The sequence below is a fragment of the Danio rerio genome, chromosome 1, assembly GCF_052040795.2.
Source record: "Danio rerio strain M-AB ecotype USA chromosome 1, GRCz13ab, whole genome shotgun sequence".
NCBI classification, from domain to species: domain Eukaryota; kingdom Metazoa; phylum Chordata; class Actinopteri; order Cypriniformes; family Danionidae; genus Danio; species Danio rerio.
In genome coordinates, this window is record NC_141021.1 from 48,194,651 (window position 1) to 48,216,164 (window position 21,514).

General features: G+C 37.6%; 1 protein-coding gene across 12 annotated transcripts in view; it reads left to right on the top strand.

Annotated features, from left to right (window-relative positions):
* Positions 1-20,901, top strand: part of pkn1a (protein kinase N1a) — an 82,014-nt gene extending 61,113 nt beyond the window's left edge. For 3 of the 12 annotated variants that reach the window (XR_015476934.1, XR_015476930.1, XR_015476927.1), the window contains exons 7-23: positions 1,644-1,838; positions 4,659-4,768; positions 6,522-6,665; positions 6,808-6,883; positions 10,963-11,092; positions 11,358-11,445; positions 13,267-13,340; positions 13,439-13,514; positions 13,593-13,684; positions 13,772-13,948; positions 14,250-14,312; positions 15,730-15,806; positions 15,915-16,057; positions 16,140-16,247; positions 16,363-16,443; positions 17,759-19,430; positions 19,766-20,901. Coding sequence is in view for 3 of the 12 variants with exons in the window: in XM_087237666.1 (XP_087093792.1) it covers positions 1,644-1,838; positions 4,659-4,768; positions 6,522-6,665; positions 6,808-6,883; positions 10,963-11,092; positions 11,358-11,445; positions 13,267-13,340; positions 13,439-13,514; positions 13,593-13,684; positions 13,772-13,948; positions 14,250-14,312; positions 15,730-15,806; positions 15,915-16,057; positions 16,140-16,247; positions 16,363-16,443; positions 17,759-17,962 (1,838 nt within the window). In the remaining 9 variants the exon portion in view is untranslated. Of the gene's footprint in view, positions 1-1,643; positions 1,839-4,658; positions 4,769-6,521; positions 6,666-6,807; positions 6,884-10,962; positions 11,093-11,357; positions 11,446-13,266; positions 13,341-13,438; positions 13,515-13,592; positions 13,685-13,771; positions 13,949-14,249; positions 14,313-15,729; positions 15,807-15,914; positions 16,058-16,139; positions 16,248-16,362; positions 16,444-17,758 lie in introns of all 12 variants that reach the window. The other 9 variants (XR_015476933.1, XR_015476931.1, XR_015476928.1 and 6 more) reach the window with 3 other exon arrangements.
* Positions 20,902-21,514: the final 613 nt, after the last annotated feature.

The window sequence follows — 21,514 nt, forward strand, 5'->3', positions numbered from 1 at the left end:
CAGGCAGCTACAAAGTTGCTGCTGGTGTGAATGAGACTTAAGTGAGCAAGTAAAACCGTCTGATAGCACGACTCATATTAAATGAGCAGAACATCAGTTACTTCTACATGTTGCCACTAGGACTGGGCAGTATGACCAAAAAAGTATTATTTTTAGGGTATGGGGATGTTTATTTGACGGTAACGGTATCTTTCTCAATATATATATATATATATATATATTTTTTTTTTTTTTTAAAAGGTAGTTATTCCAAAAAATGTCCAAAAAGGGCTCTATATAATAAGTAAAGTTTCACAGACTAATTTCAAGTGGAGCACATAATATGATTGACTGCAGCTGGGCTTAATTATCTCTGAGATTAGAGTTCTCTCCCGGGACAGCATGCCAAACCTGCTAATAGCATCAGTCAATATCTAAGTGTGAACTCTTAAAACAAATATAAATATTTAAGAAAAGAACAGGACTTGATCTTATTTGATTATGTTGTATTTTATTTTTAACCTCATAAATCTAGTAAACAAATATGACTTTAGATGAACAGCAAATTCCACTGCATGACACATTTCGTTTTGTTTTATGTGGCACATTTTGTTTTATGTGGACAGAACTTATTATTATAAACATTTCTCAAGTAGCATCTTCTCACAGGTTTAAAAGATGTCCCAAGTAACATGAAAATAAAACTAACCAGTTAAATATGAAACGAAATATTAACGAAATGTCAAACCATTTTTTCCTTCAAAAATACTAATTATAAAAAATTACAATTCTTGTGTAAATATTAAAAATTAGCGATAAAAAAATCAACTGCCAGTCTTCCATGTAGCATCTATCGTAGCCTCACACATGGTGCACGTGAGTTGGCCTCTTATTTACATTTCGAGGTATAGACGGAATAAAAAAAAACATTTTACAGTACACATTCTATTCCACAGTAACAAATTATATCGTCACACCACCAAGCCCTAGTTTTCACATTAAAATGGGAGCAGCAATTGACTAATTAGAAAAAATACATATTTTGGGGGGGGTTTTAGTTTCAGGCAACCCTGGTCGGACTGAACCAGTAGTAAAACCTCTTAACACTGAGATATGCTTGAAGGATCCAATTCTAGCAAATTAAGAAATTAATACATGTCTGATTATTCAAATAAGGACAGCACAGTGGCTCAGTGGTTAGCACTCTCACCTCACAGCAAGGAGGTCACTGGTTTGAGTCCCGACTCGGCCAGTTGCCTTTTCTTTGTGAAGTTTGCATGTTCTCCCTATGTTGGCGTGGGCTACCTCCAGGTGCTCTGGTTTTCCCCACAGTTCAAAGACATGCATAGGTGAATTGAATAAACTAAATTGCCCATAGTTTTTGAGTGCTACAAGGTGTACTGGGTTGCATCTGGAAGGGCATCCGCTGCGTGAAACATATACCAAAATAGTTGCCGGTTCATTCCACTGTGGTGAACCATGATATAGAGTAGAGGACTAAGCCTAAGGAAAATGAATGAATGAATATTATAATTTTAATGCTGTGCCAACATTTGCCTACGGCATTAAAATTGGAATCAAGTATCAATAGTATTCAAGTTAGAAAGTCAACATTAGTCGTAATGTACAATCTTCTAATAATGTTTTTTCCCCTGTTTTTGCAGGTCGGCTCCAGGTGACATTATTGGGCTGTATGGGTCTTCTGGAGGTGGTTCCCGGACGCTCTCGTGGTAGCCAGGTGGTTTTACCGTGTTACAGTCCAGGAGAGGGACGATCATTCATGCGCAGTGGAAAAGGCCTGTATAGTCGCAGTGGCAGCGTTAGTGGAAAAACACCCCTCAAAACCGACGAACTCTCCTGTGAGTGTGTGAGGATGTCACGCTTCTAGTGCGTTTTGGCTGTAGTGATGTGCGAGTTCTGATATAACTCAATAATCTGTTGTGTCTGTCATGTGTGATGACAGCCCTGCCTTGAGCAGAACAGGATGTCGTGCATCTGAGCTTTTAACACATGGGGTGTTGCATTGCCAGTCTGGCAAGTCGTTTGCTGACGTTTGCAACATTTGCAGCTTGTGTTTACTCGCATAGTATATTTTTTGAAAAACAAGTTGTGTTTAGCATCTCAAATGTGCTGCGATTTGTGTTACAAAATGACGTGTATAGTGCAGTAATTACTAGTAAGGCGTACTTTTATTTCTTTTTCTGTCCGTATTGGGGTTTGTTTTGGAGAGGAAGTAAAATACATTTTTATGATATTAGTAGACTATGCAGATGATGCATATATACATTATCTGAAAAAAGTTTTGTCATCGATCCTGGTATAACCTGACTTCTAGTTCAATCATTTGGAAAAGTGGCCGAAGGTAGTTTTTTTCAGACTAATTATCTGTTGAACTGCATCCCAATCATCACAAGCACTGAAGATTGTAGATTAATTATTGGAATCCACATGGACCCAAGATTCTCAGAGAAATCAGTCAAGTTTGGTGAAGGAAAAATCATAGTTTAGGGTTACATTCAGTATGGGGGCATGCAAGAGATCTGCAGAGTGGATGGCAACATCAACAGCCTGAGGTATCTAGACATTTGTGTTGCCGATTACTGTACAAACCACAAGAGAGGACAAATTCTTTTCATATAAGCCACTGCTGATACCAAATTATGGACTAGAAGTCAAGGTATTATTTGTTGTCCCTAAGGGTGCTTTCACACTAGCACTTTTGGTCCGCACCCGGGTTCGTTTGACGTCATAGTACGGTACGTTTATCTAGTGTGAATGTGTCTTCTAAACTCGGGTGCGCACCCGTGAACCGTACCCGAGTCCGCCTGAAAGAGGTGGTCTGGGGTGCGGTTCATGTGAACTCTGGTACGAGTCACTTTTGATGTGAATGCAATCGTACCAAATAACGGAAGTGAACCGCCAACTGTACAACAAACTATCATTTTCATAACGTTCGTGTGTGTGTCTGTGTCACGTTTCGTACCTTGGTGACACGCGGTACGGGACTGAGCCAGGACAAACACAGTGATGTCTGCTTGTCTCCTTCAAAAACACCTCCTGCAGACACTGTGTGATGTTCTGAATGTTTCTAACATTTTTGCGGCAGATAGACGCGAGTCACTTTCTTTTTTTTCTTTTCTTTTTTTTATACTTTATTTTTATTTCTTTTAAGGAGAGAAGAAAATAAATAAATAAATAAAACAAGGGGGAAAAATACAAAAAGTAGGTTAAAAAAATAAATTAAATTAAGTAAATAATACAATAAAACGCCAGAACTTAAATGAACAGGTCACATATTTCCTTACAGGTCACATGAACAAATACATATATAAATCAGATTACATTCTGTAAAGGCATAAGTACAATCCATTTCTCCCAATATTGCAATTATTTGTCCATTTGTAGTTTTAAAGAAAAAGTCATCCTCTCCATATTTTGAACATTAGATATGATGCGAGTCGCTTTCTGTATGTCCAAAACCAAAAGCTTCAGTTAAAGCTGAATGACTGCCATGTGCAGACGTCTTTACATTCCGGCACTTACTTTCGTGACCGTCAACTAGCAATGACCGTAAACAAAACAGCAGCTCGATGACGCAAGCGTACCGGGGATCAGAAGGAAAAAAGACAGTATGAACACAAACCAACCGAGGAGGTGGCAGGGGGAGACAATCGAACTTGGGTACGGTCCAGGCAAATGAACCAAGTGTGAAAGCACCCTAAAACTTGGATAGGCGACAATACTTGTTAGTGTATATAATAATTATTTATTTTCTTGTGGCTCGCAACAACTACAGAATATTTGCTGAGTGTATTTTGTGATGGTATCTGTGCTTGTTTTTCGTCAATGACGACCAAGTGTGACATTAAAACTGTCAGGTGTTAAAGATCCTGTTCAATCGTTTATTTAACCGATTTTAAACAGCTGATTCATTAATAAAAAAAAAAAAAAAAATTATTCTATTTTCTAAATGAATTATTGAATTATTGACTCACTCAGTTTTTTTCAATACAGTATATAAATACATTTGTAAATAAATGAAAAAAACATTACAAGAAAGACAGTATTGTGTCTGAAATTGGAGTCCCTAAGTGACTTTTTTGTGACTCATACATACCCTAATAGCACACATACATCACAGAAATGTCTTCTTTTACACCTGGAAGATGTCATTTGTATTTGATAGATCAGGGGTCACCAATCTCGTTCCTGGAGGTCCGGTGCCCTGCAGGGTTTAGCTCCAACTTGCCTCAACACACCTGCTTGGGTGTTTTAAGTATACCTAGTAAGACATTGATTAGCTTGTTCAGGTGTGTTTGATTAGGGTTGAAGCTAAAATCTGCAGGACACCGGACCTCCAGGAACAAGTTTGGTGACCCCGGTGATAGATGATAAACAGACATTTAGAATATGTCTTCAAGAGGTTTTTAACTTATGATTTTCATAAAACAGACCTTTTAAAGAGTTTAAATTTGATTATTGCACACAGCAGTTTTCCAGAGAATGCACTCTGCAAAATAGATCTTGTAAGTACACATGCTATGCTATGGTTTGTCAAGTTATTGTCAGATGTGACTTGGATTGGTATTCTTCAGAAAGTGTACAAAAAAGCCTAATATTTGATGGATTTTGGATTTGATGTTTGTTTTGTGTGTGTGTGTGTGTGTGTGTGTGTATAGCGGATGTGAGCGCAGTATTGAAGCTGGACAACACTGTGGTGTGTCAGACAGCATGGAAGATGGTTGGAGAACAGGGCTGGGATCAGACCTTCATCATCGAGCTGGAGAGAGTGAGTTCAGCTCTGCCTTAATAGTAGATTTGCTCAGATTAGAGCTTCAGTATCTGTTTCATTAATTAACGCTCCAGGCATTAGACTGTAATTATAGTTATAAAAATAAAATCCTGCGGATATGAAACATCAGTGTCTCGCTAACTGGAGCGTCTCAAAAAACTCTTACGCAAGCAATGACAAGCTGTTGTTTAGGTTCAGAGGAAAAAAGCACACTGAACATGCAAAGTGATTAACGCTCATGCAAATTAAGACCGGCATGATTCAGCGACTCTTTTACAGTTATTTGTGTGTAATAAGTGGCAAGTGAATGTTTTAAAATATATCTGATCAGCATTTTAAACTAAAAACAAAAACTAGACCTATTTTTTTATTCAATAATTGAAACATTATTAGCTGTTTTATTACAGGGTCCCCGCAGAGTCTTAAAAAGTCTCTAAAATTTCTTTAATTTCAAAAACTAAATTTTAGGTCTTAAAAAGTCTTAAATTCATTAAAATGTTATCTAAACAGGTCTAAATTTTCCTCTGTCCAAGTAAAGCTACCCAGTGGGGCTGACATCCATCCAATCACCAACAATCCATCTTAATAAAACCTTATTTTTTATATTTAAGTTTTATATTTCAGTTTTTTAATGGCAAAGAGATAAAATTTGCAATAGTTGTTAGACATCTTTATAGCAATTTCTTCCAATTAAACTCCCAAATTTTCTCAGGGAAAAAAAAAACAATCACACAGTTCCTAAGGATAATAACAGAGCAATGTGTCTCTTTACGTTATTTTCCATTCATAGAATTTTTTTTTTTTACAGGATTAGGAGGGAGTAGATATAATATTTATATTATTTTTTATTAATTCCATTTCTATTAAATCCAACAAATGCATATTTTTGATCATATAACGAATACTTCACAATAAAAAATACTTTTGAACAATGTTAAACGTATCATGTTGGAAAAAAGTGTATACAACTAGAGTTTTTTTGTTTGAACACATTAAAGTTGCTAAGAAATAACAATAATAGTAATATGTTTGTGGCAATTAAAAAAGTCTAAAAATGTTATTCTTAATGGTCTTAAAAGAAACTTAAAATGTCTTAAATTTGACTTAATGAAACCTGCAGAAACCCTGTGTTTTTTTAAAAGGTCTTAAATTTCAAACACTAGTTTTAATAGTTCTTAATTTTCCTATGTCCATGTAAAGTTACCTAAAATTGTTTAAAGACCCATCCAATCACCAGCAATACATCTCTATAAAACTTCAAACAAAAGTTTATATATTAACTTTATTTACCAACATCGTTTCATTATCTTCCTTAAAACAGCCGAGGCTCGAACCAGCGACCTTCTTGCTGTGAGACGAAAGTGCTACCCACTTTAAATACTTTTTAATAATTAAATATTTAAATATTTAATACAGCAAATATTATTAGTATAATGACTGTTTACTCTAATTGTTATAGCAAACTAACTAGCTGCATTGCTAAAAAATGAAATAAAATTCTGACAATGTGCTGTATACAAAATTGCCAAATCCTAAAATGAAATGAAAAATGAATTAAAGCTATGCAGAAATATTTAAAAACTTGTAAAAATGGCTCAAGTGCCGAACAAAATTGCTAACAAAAAAACCTGTAAATATAAATAAGCTCAAACAAAACAATAACACATTACGAAAAATATAAACGTAGTACTAGAATAAAGCTTTGATGTTGATGATATTGATTGATTTGTGTGTATGTGTGTGTGCACAGTCCAGAGAGATGGAGATTGCCGTGTACTGGAGAGACTACCGCTCTCTGTGTGCGCTGAAATTTCTCAAGCTGGAGGATTTCTTGGACAACCAGAAACACAAAGTACAGCTAGAGCTAGAACCACAGGGACTGCTGCTGGCAGAGGTGCGCACTCAACATAACATGTTTCCTGTGTGTTATAAAGAGAGAAATCACATCACAGCCAAATCAAATAAATGTGCTTTAATCACTAGTGTTCACCAATGGGCTAAGTGTGTGACATATGTGTACCATCTGTTTGCCTCAGGTTACTTTCTTTAACCCTGTGATTGAGAGGGTTCCACGGCTAAAACGGCAGAAGAATGTTTTCTCCAAGCAGCAGGGTAAGAGACATGGGTACATGTGTTCTGTGTTGGGATGTGCGCATCTATTGATTTATTCATCTAAATTTAACCTAAATTGTTTCGCGGGGTTTTAAATTGTATTAAAAGTGTATAAATCTTTTTAAAGTAATGTAAGACCCTTAAAAGGTATTAACATGTCTTAAATGCTATTAATAATCTTTGATTATACAATTTATATGCCAAGGTTTGAATCAAATACGCAAATATTGGAATGCTGTGTAAATTGATTGTGAAGTAGAGATCTGTGCAGGACTGGATTTTTAATCCCGCTCCCGCCAGGTTTTATTCCGCACCCGACCGCTCCGGCTGTATATTCTTTGTTCAACCACTGCCCAACCTGCCTCATTTTCTACTCTAATTTTAAATCACTTGAAAAAGTTCAACTAGTGATAAAGCAGTTTGTTTTGGTCACATACTTATTTTTTATTTTAGCGCGATGCGCGGTGGCGCAGTAGGTAGTGCTATCGCATCACAGGAAGAAGGTCGCTGGGTCGAGTCTTGGTCAGTTGGCATTTCTGTGTGGAATTTGCATGTTCTCCCCGCGTTTGCGTGGGTTTCCTTTCCTCCACAAGTCCAAAGACATGCGTTACAGGTGAATTGGGTAGGCTAAATTGTCCGCATGTTTGTATGAGTGTGAATGAGTGTGTATGGATGTTTCCCAATGATGGGTTGCAGCTGGATGGGCATCCACTGCGTGAAACATGTGCTGGATAATTTGGCGTTTTTTTCCGCTGTGGCGACTCCAGATTACTAAAGGAAGACTTTTTTATAAGAAAGTGAATGAATGAATGGTTTCTGATTTCTGAAACATTTCAAAATCGGTATTGGTATTGGCCAGTTTGTGCTTTTTTACAATAAGCATTTAGTAAATATACAAGCTAAAATGTCCCCAGTGTTACAGGGTTTACTCTAAAAAAGTGGCAATGGGGTCCTAAAATGTATGGAAACGTTGTTAAAAGTCTTAAGAGGTACAGTGTTGAATTAAACTCAGTGATTCCTGTATATACTAGGGATGGGTAGATTAACCGATATGTATCGATACGCGGTCATGCGCGTGCACGATGCGAGTGCATCGGTTGAGCAGCAGAGGATGAATGAAATTTTGGAAGCAAATCGAGATGCATCGGTTTTTGCGAGATGCATCGATTTTTCCGAGATACAGCTTATATTTTTAATATAGAATGTATTTTTTATTTATTAACAAGTGTTGTCAACCTGTTTTTGGCGCATAATTTAATCGACCTACATAAAGTAAGCCTTAGCAACGGATTTGCGGATGTGCACACACTACAACTCAGTGTATCAGGTGTGCGGATGAAGCTAGTGGAGCGCCCTCAGAAAGCGCGAGAAGCAAAACAAACATTTTATTCCCCACTGAGTTTTAAATCTAAAGTATGGCAAGCAACATTATGGATTTAAGGATGGACGACATGACAGGACAGATGCAATTTGCAAAATGTGCCGCGCATCTGTAAAATACGCGGCAGTACGACTAATCTGATATCTCACTTGAAGCGGCGCCACGGTGTTGTTGTGAAAGCATCTTCCAGTGTTTCTGCATCCCCGGCTTTCGCACTGCTTCAACCAGCTCCAAAAGTGGTGAGAAAAGCATTGCAAGTTTTTGTTTCCATGCGCAACAGTTCTGCTCGCTCTACGCCAATACCGAATGCTATTGCATTGTTCATCTGCAAAGATATTCAGCCTAGTGTCACGGAGAACGAAGGTTTTAAACACCTCCTCCTGTTAATTTTTATTTAATTATAATAATAATAATATTAATAATAATAATGATAAAAATAATTGGGTGTCACGGTGGCACAGTGGGTAGTTTGACCACCTCACAGCAAGAAGATTGCTGGTTTGTTATATTTTTATTAGCCTGTTGTTTACAGTGACAGTGATGTTTCAAAGCAGCATAACACTGCTAGTTCACAACCTTAAGTTTTGAATAATCAGTGGCAAAATATATCTTTGTAAAACTTGTTTTCATAGTTGAAAAGTTAAATCACAATTCTTGTTGTGCAATGCTAAATTTATTTATGTTGAAAGAGTGCAAATATATATATATTTTTTTAATATATATTGCACTTATACATTCTGTTTATCTTGAAAATACTTAAATAATATGTGCTATATGTTCTAAAATGGCCCTCTGCTGTAAACTGACACTCTGGCTCTGAGAGAAGAGCCAGTTTGTAAAAAAAGTCTTGGTTTTGCTTGGTTTATAAATAATCAAACTCATTCAATGGCACAGCATCCTCTTTTACATCATCTCTTAAACTTGATTTAATTAGTTAGTGCTGAAATATCGCATCGTATCGTGATATGGGTGTGAATCGTATCGTGTCGCATCGCAATATGTCACAAATGTAACTTTAATATATCGGATCGTATTCTTTGTATCGAGATGCGTATCGGATCGGCATTATAGCTTAGATGCCCAACCCTAGTATATACCCTGCTTTATCTTTGGCTCTGTAAAGATTGCCACCTTGCAATACAAACGTCATGGATTAATTTGAAACCAACAACTGATTTAAAAAAAAGAAAACATATAATAATACTAAAAATGAACAATAATTTAATTCAATTTATTTATAAAGGACTTTAAAACAGCACAGTTGACCAAAGTGCTGACAACAAAGAGTAAAACAAACTTTAAAATACAAATAAAGGAACATAAAATGTCAACATCTCACGCTGTGCTAAAAGCCAAATTGAACAAGTGGGTTTTAAGCAGAGATTTAAAAACAGTAATGGAAGAGGCCTGTCTAATGTACAACGGCAGCTCATTCCACAATTTTGGTGCAGCCACAGCAAAAGCCCGATCCCCTCTGAGCTTTCGACTGGTCCTGGGCACACCCAGGAGGAGCTGGTCGGCTGACCTGAGCGAACGAGCAGTTGTGTAGGGACAGAGAAGCCCAGAGAGGTAAAGGGGTGCAGTACCATTTAGACACTTAAAAATAATTAAAAGTAACTTAAAATGGATCCTGAAATGCACGGGCAGCCAGTGAAGAGAAGATAAAATCGGGGTGATGTGCTCGTATTTGCGTGTGCCAGTTAAAAGACGTGCAGCTGCATTCTGAACCAGTTGCAGTCAAGAGATCAAAGACTGACTCGCCTCAAAATAAAGGGCATTGCAATAGTCCAAGTGGGAGGTTATAAAAGCATGGATTACTGTTTCAAAGTGCTTGTGCGATAAAACATGCTTAATTTTGGCCAGTTGTCGTAAGTGAAAGTGTCACGTGAGGAGATCAAAGCAAGGAACAACAGAGACGAGGATCCAAGTGCAGATAAAATAAGATTATATTTAAGCAAAACAGGGACAAACAGAAGTGGCTGATACAAAAAGGACAATCCAAAAATGTAGTCAAAACACTGGCAAAAGGTCAAAAATAGATGGCAAACAGGAATCAAACAATAAACAAGGCTAAAGTCAAGAAACAGGCAAAACAACAAGAAGCTAGGACATGCAAAGAACGTACATCAACATCAAAGACTCCGTACTAAACTGGTGTATGTGTGGTGTATAAACAGTCTAAATGATCAGTCATCACACGTCTCAGCTGTGCCTCATCAGCCTTGATGAGCAGCTGGTGTTTGGCATGGCCTGATAGGACTTGTAGTTCCTAAACATGACATTTGTAGTTCTCCAGCGATCTGTCAGGAAGGATCACTAGTGAACATAACTGAGAAAATAATAATAATTAACAATAATAACAATAATGATCATTTACCCACCTTTTTCTCTCACTCGTGTTTCTAAACTTTGCTCAAATTCTTTTTTCCGTTGATCACAAAGCAAGATATTCAGATAAATGTTGGGGAAATGTGTCATTTACATCCATAGTAGGAATTAAAAATACTATGAAAGTCTTTGGCTGTTTTTTCACCATTCTTCAGTATATCATCCTTTGTGTTCAATAGAAGAAAGAAAATCAAACAGATTTGGAACAAGAGGATGGGTAAATGATGGCATGAGGTCAGTGAGCTCCATCTAGTGGTCAGTGTTGTAACTTTTCTCTTTTGTGTATGTGTGTGTTTGTGATCATACACAGGTAAAGCATTTTTGCGAGCTCGACAGATGAACGTTGATATTGGCACATTCGTGAGGTTACTGAGGAACGCCATACCAACCGTCAACAACACAGGAACCTACAGCCCTAACGCGCACACTCTACAGACTGGGTAAATCACACACACCATCAGATGTGCCTGTACCATCTTCCGCAATTTGTAATAACAGTGTCAACAAAACAAAAACGGTTGCTTGTGTATCTTTTTGTTAAGGTTATAATGTTACACAAATAGTACATATTTAGATAAAATGGTAGATTTACATCTTTGTCATCCTGTTTATTATTTATAAAAGTCTAAAATGTCCATGCTTAACTGAAATTACATTTGTTCTTAGATATTTTTTTGCATTTACTAACATATGCGTTTGTTACAGGGAGATATCAGTGGAGAAGTTGAGTTTAGATTTTGATTCACCAATGAAGGTGGACATCCGGCGGGAGGTGACAGATATAAGCACTCCGGTTAGAGACTTTCTCTCTCTTTTAACGTCTTTATTCTTTCTTTTTTTTTTACTTTAAATCCTCTCATATGTAAGCTTTTTCCCTTCCTCCATAACCCCTCCCATCTACTTTAACCCCTCCTCTTTAAATGTAGTTCCTCCTGTTTAACTACTGTATAACGCCTCTATATTTAGCCCCTCTTATAAAGCAGCTTCTCTCTTATTCTTTTCATCTCTGTAGCCTCCTATTTTTCTGTGATTCTTTTTTTATATGTAGACCCTCTCATCCACCCTTAACTCCTCTTATTTATATTCCCCGTTTTATCTATATGTAACTACTTTATAATGAACCCCTCTCATTCATCTGTAACTTCTCCTCTTTACATTTATCCCCTTCTAACTATCTGCAACTCCTATTTATGTTAAACCTCTCCCATCTATCTTTAACCCCTCCGCTTTATATTTAATCTGTTATATCTATATGTAACTCCTTCATATTAAGCCCCTCCCATCTACCTGTAAATCCTCCTCTTTATATTAAGCCCCTCCCATCTATCTGTAACCCCTCCTCTTTATATTTAATCTGTTTTATCTATATGTAACTCCTTTATATTAAGCCCCTCCCATCTACCTGTTACTCCTCTTCTTCATATTAAGCCCCTCCCATCTATTGGTAACTTCTCCTCTTTATATTAAGCCCCTCCCATCTATCTGTAACCCCTCCTCTTTATATTTAATCTGTTTTATCTATATGTAACTCCTTTATATTAAGCCCCTCCCATCTACCTGTTACTCCTCTTCTTCATATTAAGCCCCTCCCATCTATTGGTAACTTCTCCTCTTTATATTAAGCCCCTCCCATCTATCTGTAACCCCTCCTCTTTATATTTAATCTGTTTTATCTATATGTAACTCCTTTATATTAAGCCCCTCCCATCTACCTGTTACTCCTCTTCTTTATATTAAGCCCCTCCCATCTATCGGTAACTTCTCCTCTTTATATTAAGCCCCTCCCATCTATCTGTAACCCTTTCTCTTTATATTTAATCTGTTTAATCTATATGTAACTCCTTTATTAATGTAACTCCTTTATTAAGATTCTCCTATCTATCTGTAACTCCTCTTTATATGAAGTCCCTTCCATCTATCTGTAACCCCTCCTCTTTATATTAAGCCCATCCCAACTATGTATAACTCTCCCTCTTTATATTAAGCCCCTCCATTTATATCTGCAACTCCTCCTCCTTATAATGCACCCCTTCTATCTGTCTGCATCTTCTTCTCTCTATATTAAGCACGTCCCATCCATAACTCCTTCTCTTTATATTTAGCCCCTTCTAACTATCTGCAACTCATCTTTATATTAAGCCCCTCCATTTAAACCTGCAACTCCTCCTCTTTATAATGCACCCCTCCCATCAGTCTGCATCTCCTCCTCTCTATATAAAGCCCCTCAAATCTATATTTTATACCCCTATATTTTGCCCACTCATCTTCATAACACCTCCCCGTTAAATCAAGCCACTCCCATCTATCCATAACCCCTCCTCTTTATATGTAAACTGTTCTGAGTATATGTGACTTCTTTATAATGAGCCCCTCCCATATATCTACAGCTCCTCCTCTTTATATTAAGCTCCTCCCATCTGCCTGTAACTACTACTTTTTATATTTAACCTATTAAGTCTTGGTAAACCTATTAAATTTCTTTATAATGAACACCTCTCAACTATAATCACTCCTCTATAAATTTAGTCCCTCCTATCTATCTGCAGCCCCTCCTCTTTTTATTTAGCCCCTCCCATTGGTCTCTAACTCCTCCCCTTTCTTTTTTCTTTCATAGGAGAGGCAGCCGTCCACCGAGCCTCTCTCTGCTCCAGACGTCACCACGCCTATCAGAACACACTCATTGAGCAGGTACACTCAAACACATATAACTCCCACTATATCTAAGGTATTTTTGTGTTTTTTAAGTGTGTGTGTCTGTGTGTGTGTGTGTGTGTGTGTGTGTGTAGTAAACAGAAGAAGACTTCTCTGAGCCTGCAGGATTTCCGACTAATTGCGGTTCTTGGCAGAGGCCATTTTGGAAAGGTGATTTTCTGCCTTACTCACCCTCAGCTTCTCTTTCTCTTTGAGTTTATTTTCTCATGTCATATCTGTGTCTATCAGGTGCTGCTGGCGGAATATAAGAAGTCAGGGAGTATGTATGCCATTAAAGCTCTAAAGAAAGGAGACATTGTAGCCAGAGATGAAGTAGAAAGGTAAACATAAGAGCTTTTTAGGGGATTTTGATTTGAGTTGAAGTCTGTTCCTGATTTCTTTATTTTCTTTCTCTGTTTTTTCATCAGTTTGATGTGTGAGAAGCGTATTTTCGAGGCGGTGAACGGTGCACAACACCCCTTCCTTGTCAACCTGTTTGCGTGTTTCCAGACTCCAGAACATGTGTGTTTTGTGATGGAGTACACAGCAGGCGGTGACCTCATGATGCACATACATGCAGACGTCTTCACCGAGCCACGGGCTGTGTACGTACACCCTGTTTTAGCCAGGTTTTGTTTACTGTGTAATTAAAAATCTTAAAATCATCTACAGCAGTGTAGATGAAAATATTTTTAAACGTCTTTTATGTCGGGCTCAGTCTATGTTTTAAAATACATTTTTTGCATTCTTGCTTCATTCTTCAGTTTCACATGAATGGGTTTTTGCTGAAGACACTTTTTTGAGTTCATATTATATAAAGTTTGCAAAGCTAATATTTGGGTTAGAAGATAGAAAATATCATAATAAATAAATATACTTGATTTTTTGTGTGTTTGTCTGTTGCAGGTTTTATTCTGCTTGTGTAGTTTTAGGGCTTCAGTTTTTACATGACAACAAGATTGTGTACCGGTGAGTATGCAGGAAATAAGATATCTGCAAATGTTCTTTGTTTTTAAAGAATGTTACATGTGTTAGTGTGTTTTTTTAACAATTATATTGATTAAAATAACCTGAAAAATCACATGTACAAATCCTTTGGCAGCAATTACAGCCTCAAGTCTTTATGAATATGATGCCGCAAGATTGTCACAGCTGTCTTTGGGAATTTTTTCCTATGCCTCTTTGCTGTAGCTCTCAAGTTCTATCAGGTTGGATGGGAAGCGATGGTCTACAGCCATTTTCAGATCTCTTCGGAGATGTTCAATAGGAGTTAGGTCTGGGCTCTGGCTGGGCCACTCAAGGACATTCACTGAGTTGTTGTGAAGCCACTCCATTGATATTTTGGCGCTGTGCTTTGGGTCATTGCCCTGCTGGAAGATGAACCCTTACTCCAGTCTGAGGTCAAGAGCACTCTGAAGCAGGTTTTCATTTAGGATATCTTTGAACAATGCTGCCTTCATTTTTCCCTCTACCCTGACTAGTCTTCCAGTTCCTGCTGCTGAAAAACATCCCCACAGCATGATGCTGCAACCACCATGTTTCATTATAGGGATGGTATTAGCCTGGTGATGAGTTTTGCATGGTTTTCTCCAAACGTAACGTTACTCCAAAGAGTTCAATTTTAGTCTCATCAGACCAGTGAATTTTGTTTCTTATGGTCTGAGAGTCCTTCAGATGCCTTTTGACAAATTCTAGGTGGGAATGGCATCTGTCTGCTCACTCAGCTTAGATAGCCGACCAGTTCTAGGAAGAGTCCTGGTGGTTCCAAACATCTTCCACTTATGGATAATGGAGGCCACTGTGCTCATTGGAACTTTCAGAGCAGCAGAAAATTTTTCTGTAACCTTCCCCAGCCTTGTGCCTCGAGACAACCCTGTCTCAGCGGTCTACAGAAAATTCCTTTGTCTTCATGCTTGGTTTGTGCTTTAACATGCACTGTCAACCCTGAGACCTTATAAAGACAGGTGTATGCCTTTTTTAAATCATGTCCAATCAACTGAAATGATCACAGGTGAACTCCAATCAAGCTGCTGAAACATCTCAAGAATGATCAGTGGAAACAGAATGTACCTGAGCTCAATTTAGAGCTTCACTGCAAAGGCTGTCAATACTTCTGTACATGTGATTTTTTCAGGGTTTTTATTTTTGATAAATTTGCAACAATTTCAAAAAATATTTTTTTACATTGTCATTATGGGGTATTGTGTGTAGAATTTTGAGGAAATAAATCCATTTCGGAACAAGGCTGTAACATAAGATAATGTGGAAAAAGTGAAGCGCCATGAAAACTATATATTCTTATATATATATAGTTTTATATATAGAATATTTTGAATATATATATATATATTCTCACACAGTCAAAATGTTTGTTTTTGTCTTCCAGAGATCTTAAATTAGACAACTTGCTGCTTGACACAGAGGGTTATGTGAAGATTGCCGACTTTGGATTGTGTAAAGAAGGTAAAAGCCTCTTTTTGGACTTTGATTATTTCTTTGTTTTCCTTTATCACCCATCTGATGACGTTGTTGCTCATGTTGAATTGGGATGTTTTTGTCTCTTATTCTCAGGTATGGGTTTTGGGGACCGGACCAGTACGTTCTGCGGGACTCCAGAGTTTCTGGCTCCAGAGGTTTTGACAGACACATCGTACACCCGTGCTGTGGACTGGTGGGGTCTCGGAGTGCTTATATATGAAATGTTGGTGGGAGAGGTGAGCTTGTTTTAGGCTTTTAGATATGAAATACTCTTTCAGAATCGTGAGAGATGTGTCTGATCTGAAACTGTCTTGCCAGTCCCCATTCCCAGGTGATGACGAAGAGGAAGTTTTTGACAGCATAGTGAATGATGAAGTTCGATACCCCAGGTTCCTGTCCGCAGAGGCCATTGGCATCATGAGGAGGGTAAATAAATCACACAGTTGACAGAACTTTTTGAGAAATTATATTTTACCAATGTCATTCTGTCTATGTTATTTCAGTTTGAAGAATTTGTTTTGGTGTATTTTGTGTTCAAAAGTTACTAAGGAGAAATCCAGAAAGACGACTGGGCTCCAGTGAGAAAGACGCAGAAGATGTAAAGAAACAACCTTTCTTCAGGGTAAGAGAGATGTTTAATCTTTTGAAAACTGTTGGTCTGTGTTACGATTAAATTATCAATAACTCTTAAATTATCCAACTTCTCATGAAATTCTCTGCCTATTGCACAACACTTGCACTTGAACATAGATTTGTTTCTAATGTTGGTGAATTTGGAGTATTAGAGTATCAACAGGCACAGGACGTCAGATTGACGTTGTACCCCAACATTGTGGGACGTTGCATTTTGTTTGGAAACGGAAATCAGGTTAACCTAAAAACAACTAAATATCAACATCTAATGATGATACAGCTTGACGTTGTGTGGAGGTTACCAATGTGATATATCAGATGTTGGGTTTTGGTGGCCGTACCTGTCATTATTTGACATCAATATGACAATGGTTTAAGATATTGGCTCGATGTTGGATTTTGGTCACATTCCAACACAACCTAAAATACACACAATACATTGTAATTTCACGTCGTGATTGGACGTCAAAATAACATTGTTCTTATACGCTGACAACCTAAATCTAACCTGATATTAACGTCTTATGATGTTGTCTGTCTGCTGGATTTAGTCTCAAAAGTCAAGTATGGCATTCACAAAACCACTTTTTTTTATTTAAAAGACAAAATTCTGAAAATGTTGAAAATGAGTAACCATAAACATCCGATGTAGGAAAAACAAATACTATGGAAGTCAATGGTTACCGGTTTTCAACATTCTTCAAAATATTTTATTTTGTGTTCAACAGAAGAAAGAAACTAAAAATAGGTTTAAAACAAGTGGTGGATGAATAAATGATAATGGAATTTTCTTTTTATTGTGTGAACTATGCCTTTAATATGCTTAACGTGAATACATTGTGCAGTGGTTTTGTGCAGAACCAAGAGTTAGTTGACTGGCAAAGAGTCAAATGTTCTCTCTTGTTAAGTACCTGATAAACGTCTTGCAGTGATGTTTACTATCAATTGTAAACTGTTTAATAATGATTAATTGACAATAGTCTAGCCTTGTCAAAATAAAAGCATGAATGGCTTCTTCACAAAGGGCTACAGTTATTAAAAAAATAAAAACTTAATATCAGGGTTCCCTCGGATTCAAGGCCTGGAAAGTACTTAACATAGGTCATTGAAAGTGCTTAAATTAAATGTAAAATAAAATTTGTTTATGTGTATATTCAATGAGTTGTACTCAATTGTCAAAAACAGAAGGAAAAAACAGAGAAATCTTAAAGGGCACCTATGATGAAAATTGAGTGATATAAGTCTGTTGTTCGGGAAAGCGTGGGAACCCTGTAATAAGCTCGTCTTCTTTTTCTTTCCCTCAGAATATGGACTGGGAGGCTCTTCTCCTCCGCAAACTCCCTCCTCCTTTTATTCCATCCATCGGAGGAAAAGAAGACGTCAGCAACTTTGATGAGGAGTTCACGACAGAAGCGCCGACTCTCACTCCTCCCCGCGAGCCTCGAGTGCTTTCGCGCAAAGATCAGGACAGTTTCCGGGACTTCGACTATGTGTCTGACCTCTGCTGAGAGCGGCTTCACTGTGATCGTGCTTATAGAGACATTTCTCCTCCGTGACCAGGAGGACAAGAGTGGCCAATTTGAGTGTGTGAATTGTGAATGTGCTGGACCTGAGAAACACTGTGATGGAGGAAAAGGTCTGGAATACAGTCAGAAATGGATCAAAGATGGAAATAGTTAGTTGGTGGCTGATTTAAAGGTGCACTTGATAAATCACACTGACGGCTAGTGGTATGGTTGAATCACACTGAAGAATTCAATTAGCCGACTGTATTGACCTTATTCTTCAGTGCGATTGTTTTAGAACAGGGTTTTTGCCCAAACTAGGTCCTGGACGTCCGGTGTATTACAGGCATCAACTTGCCTCAGCCCACCTGCACGAATGTTTCTAGAAAGCCTAGTAAAGCTTGATTAGATAACACAGGTGTGTCTGATTGGAGCTGGAATTAAACCTTGAAGGACACTGGCCCTCCAGGACTCTGGCTGCGTCCGAAATTGCATACTTCCATACTATACAGTACGCTAAAATCAGTATGTGAGCCGAGTAGTATGTCCGAATTCATAGAATTCGAAAATCGGTAGGCGAGAAGTACCCGGATGACTTACTACTTCCCGGCGAGATTTTGAAGTGCGCATCCCATGCACGCTGCGCTATCCCATAATGCCCCGTGAGAGAATTCATGAATGGAAGTGAGGCGACGCAACTGACGCAGGTAGGTCACGTGGCCATGACAAAATGCCGGATGTAGTACGTCCGATTTCCATTCATACTTTTCACATTCATACTGTATAGAACGTACTTTTCTAACGGCCGAGTAGTACGTTTAAATTCAAATGCAGTACCTACTGAGTAGTAGGCGATTTCGGACGCAGCCTCTGTTTTAGAACTTCCGATTTAGTTACCTATGGCAGAAATGACTAGAGATAATAAACGACAGAAACGGTCAAACTACTTGCTCTGCAAACAAGTGTGTTCATGACTGTACATTAAAAGTAGAATAATACAATAAGAAAATACCACTTCGCAATATCAAGCAGCAGAACGAGCTGTTTTTAACGTCTAAAAATCAATGGAAGTCAGTAAAACTGGATGTTTGGAGACAAATAGATTCCTGCACATGTGTAAAGAATAAGGTCAATACGGGTTGTATCTAAAATCGCCCCCTATCCCCTTAAATTGTGCACTCTTTGAGGCAGCAGCCATTTGTAGTGGTCTCAAAAACCATAGTGGATGTTAAAAAGTGCACTTAATCCCACAATGCACCGCAATAACCACTATACACTAAATGGCTGCATCCAAAATCACATACTTTCATACTATACAGTATGCCAAAACAGTATGTGGGCCGAGTAGTATGTTTGAATCAGGCAAGACTCTAAAGTGCGCATCAGATGGATGCTACGGTATCCCATAATGCTTCGTGAGAGAATTCATGAATGGCAGTGAAGCGACACAACTGATGTCGGTAGAACATGGATCATGACAAAATGGCAGATGTAGTACATCCGAGTTCCATTCATACTGTATAGAACAGGGGACTCAAACTTTAAACAGCCTCACGGCCTGCACTCCTCATCCCTCCGACCTGCAACGAAATTTGGCGAATAAAATATAAGTGAACTATATTAGTAGACTAATGTAGGGTATAGTGAATGAGGGTATATAGGAAGCAATTTCGAATACAGACATGCGTCCGAAATCAACTATTACTCAGTGAATACGGCATTTGAATTTAAACGTACTACTCAGCCGTTAGAAAAGTACTTTGTATACAGTAAGTCAGTAGTATGAATGGAACTCGGACGTACTACATCTGCCGTTTTGTCATCATCACGTAACCTACTTCACCTCAGTTGCGTTACTTCCATTCAGGAATTCGCTTACAGTGCATCATGGCATTGTGTAGCATCCGTCCAATTCGAACTTCAGAATCTCGCCAGAAGTAGTAGGTCATCTGACCTACCGTTTTTCGAATGCTATACGGACAGACTACTCAGCTCGCATACTGTTTTAAGCGAACTAGTATATAGTATGGAAGTACGCAATTTCAAACACCGTTATGGATTATTTTTAATTGGCCGTTGTTGATTTATGCTTGTCATGTGATCTCAAAACTCTACACCCAACCTTTTATACTGGAGATTTAAATTGATTTTATTAGCACAGCAAACATTGAACATTCCAATATGGTTTCTGTTTGGTTCCCATTTGAGTATTTTTGGAAACCTAATTAGAACGGGAGGCTTTTTAGGGAGGCTGCTTGAAGAGAACTGTTGCGGGAATGTTTTATTTACACTCTTTAAGAAAACTTTCCTGGCAAACCAACAGAGAACAATCTGGGAACCAATAATGGTATGACTTATATGTAATCATAATATACTTTTAAAAATAAAAGAAAAAACTATCAAGTGCATCGTTAAATCTGCTAAAATTGATGGTTTGTCTTAAAGTGTCATATGCGCTTTTGAATAATGCATCTTGTCTTATGAAAGACATTGTGAAGATCTTTTATAAAACTAGAAGCAAGTCAATAAAGGTCACACAGAAACATCTCATGGAACTTTTACATGTAAACGTTACGAGCATGTTGGGAAGTGTATTTCTGTTCACTCTTTCTCCATTCTTCTTATAACTATTCTAACAGGAGGATACTGTTTGAATAACTTTCATTATCCAGACCCGATGTGGACCACAAACCCAAAGGAACTTGTTTAAGGGACTTTCCTGCAGACACTGTGACTTTAAATGTAAAATTGAAATAGACTGAGAGCAGAATTGTAGGCTGATTTACAGTAAACTTGATGAATGTGTCCCTGCTCTTAATGGAGTTTAAGCCTCTTTAGACTTGTTTAGTCTGGGTTATTTCATATCTAAATACATCATGCGCTTCATCTGTTACATGTGGAAGTCAAGCATATTGAAATACAGAAGAGCAGACGTGTTTGAAGACAGTGTGGTCTCCATTTTATTAAGTGCACTTTTTAGTATGGTTACCTTGAAGAATTTTTTACAAAGACAAGTAAAGCTCTCATATAAAGTTGGTTTGAAGAAAATACCTTAAAATAATGTTCCTCTCCGCCCTGCTTTTTGTCCATCTTTTCATCTTTAACTTCGATCTTTAAGCCAAACATTAGATGTAGAATGTAGTGTACATCAAATGACAGAAATGAGAAATGTGAATTAGTTCCGCCGTTATTTCATTGTTGCAGTAAATTACGATTATTGTTTTATACTTTCGTGGTCTTTTAATACACTTTTTTATATATTCTCTAGCTATATCTCAATACTGCACATGTGAGAGAATCACAATTTTCCCTGAAACATCATTTGCTGTTTACTTTATGATTATGTCAACGGCATATGCTCGTGAAGACATTGTGAGTGACAAAATAGCTTATTTTGGTATCGGGAACTCAAATATTTGATGTTTTAAATGTTTTATTATACTGGAAGGAAGGAATCATTTTAAAATTGGTTGTGGTTTTTATTTTTTACATTAGATGCTTTTATTAAACTGGGCAAAAGGGTATACACACAACAGACAAAGTCTAATGAAGTCT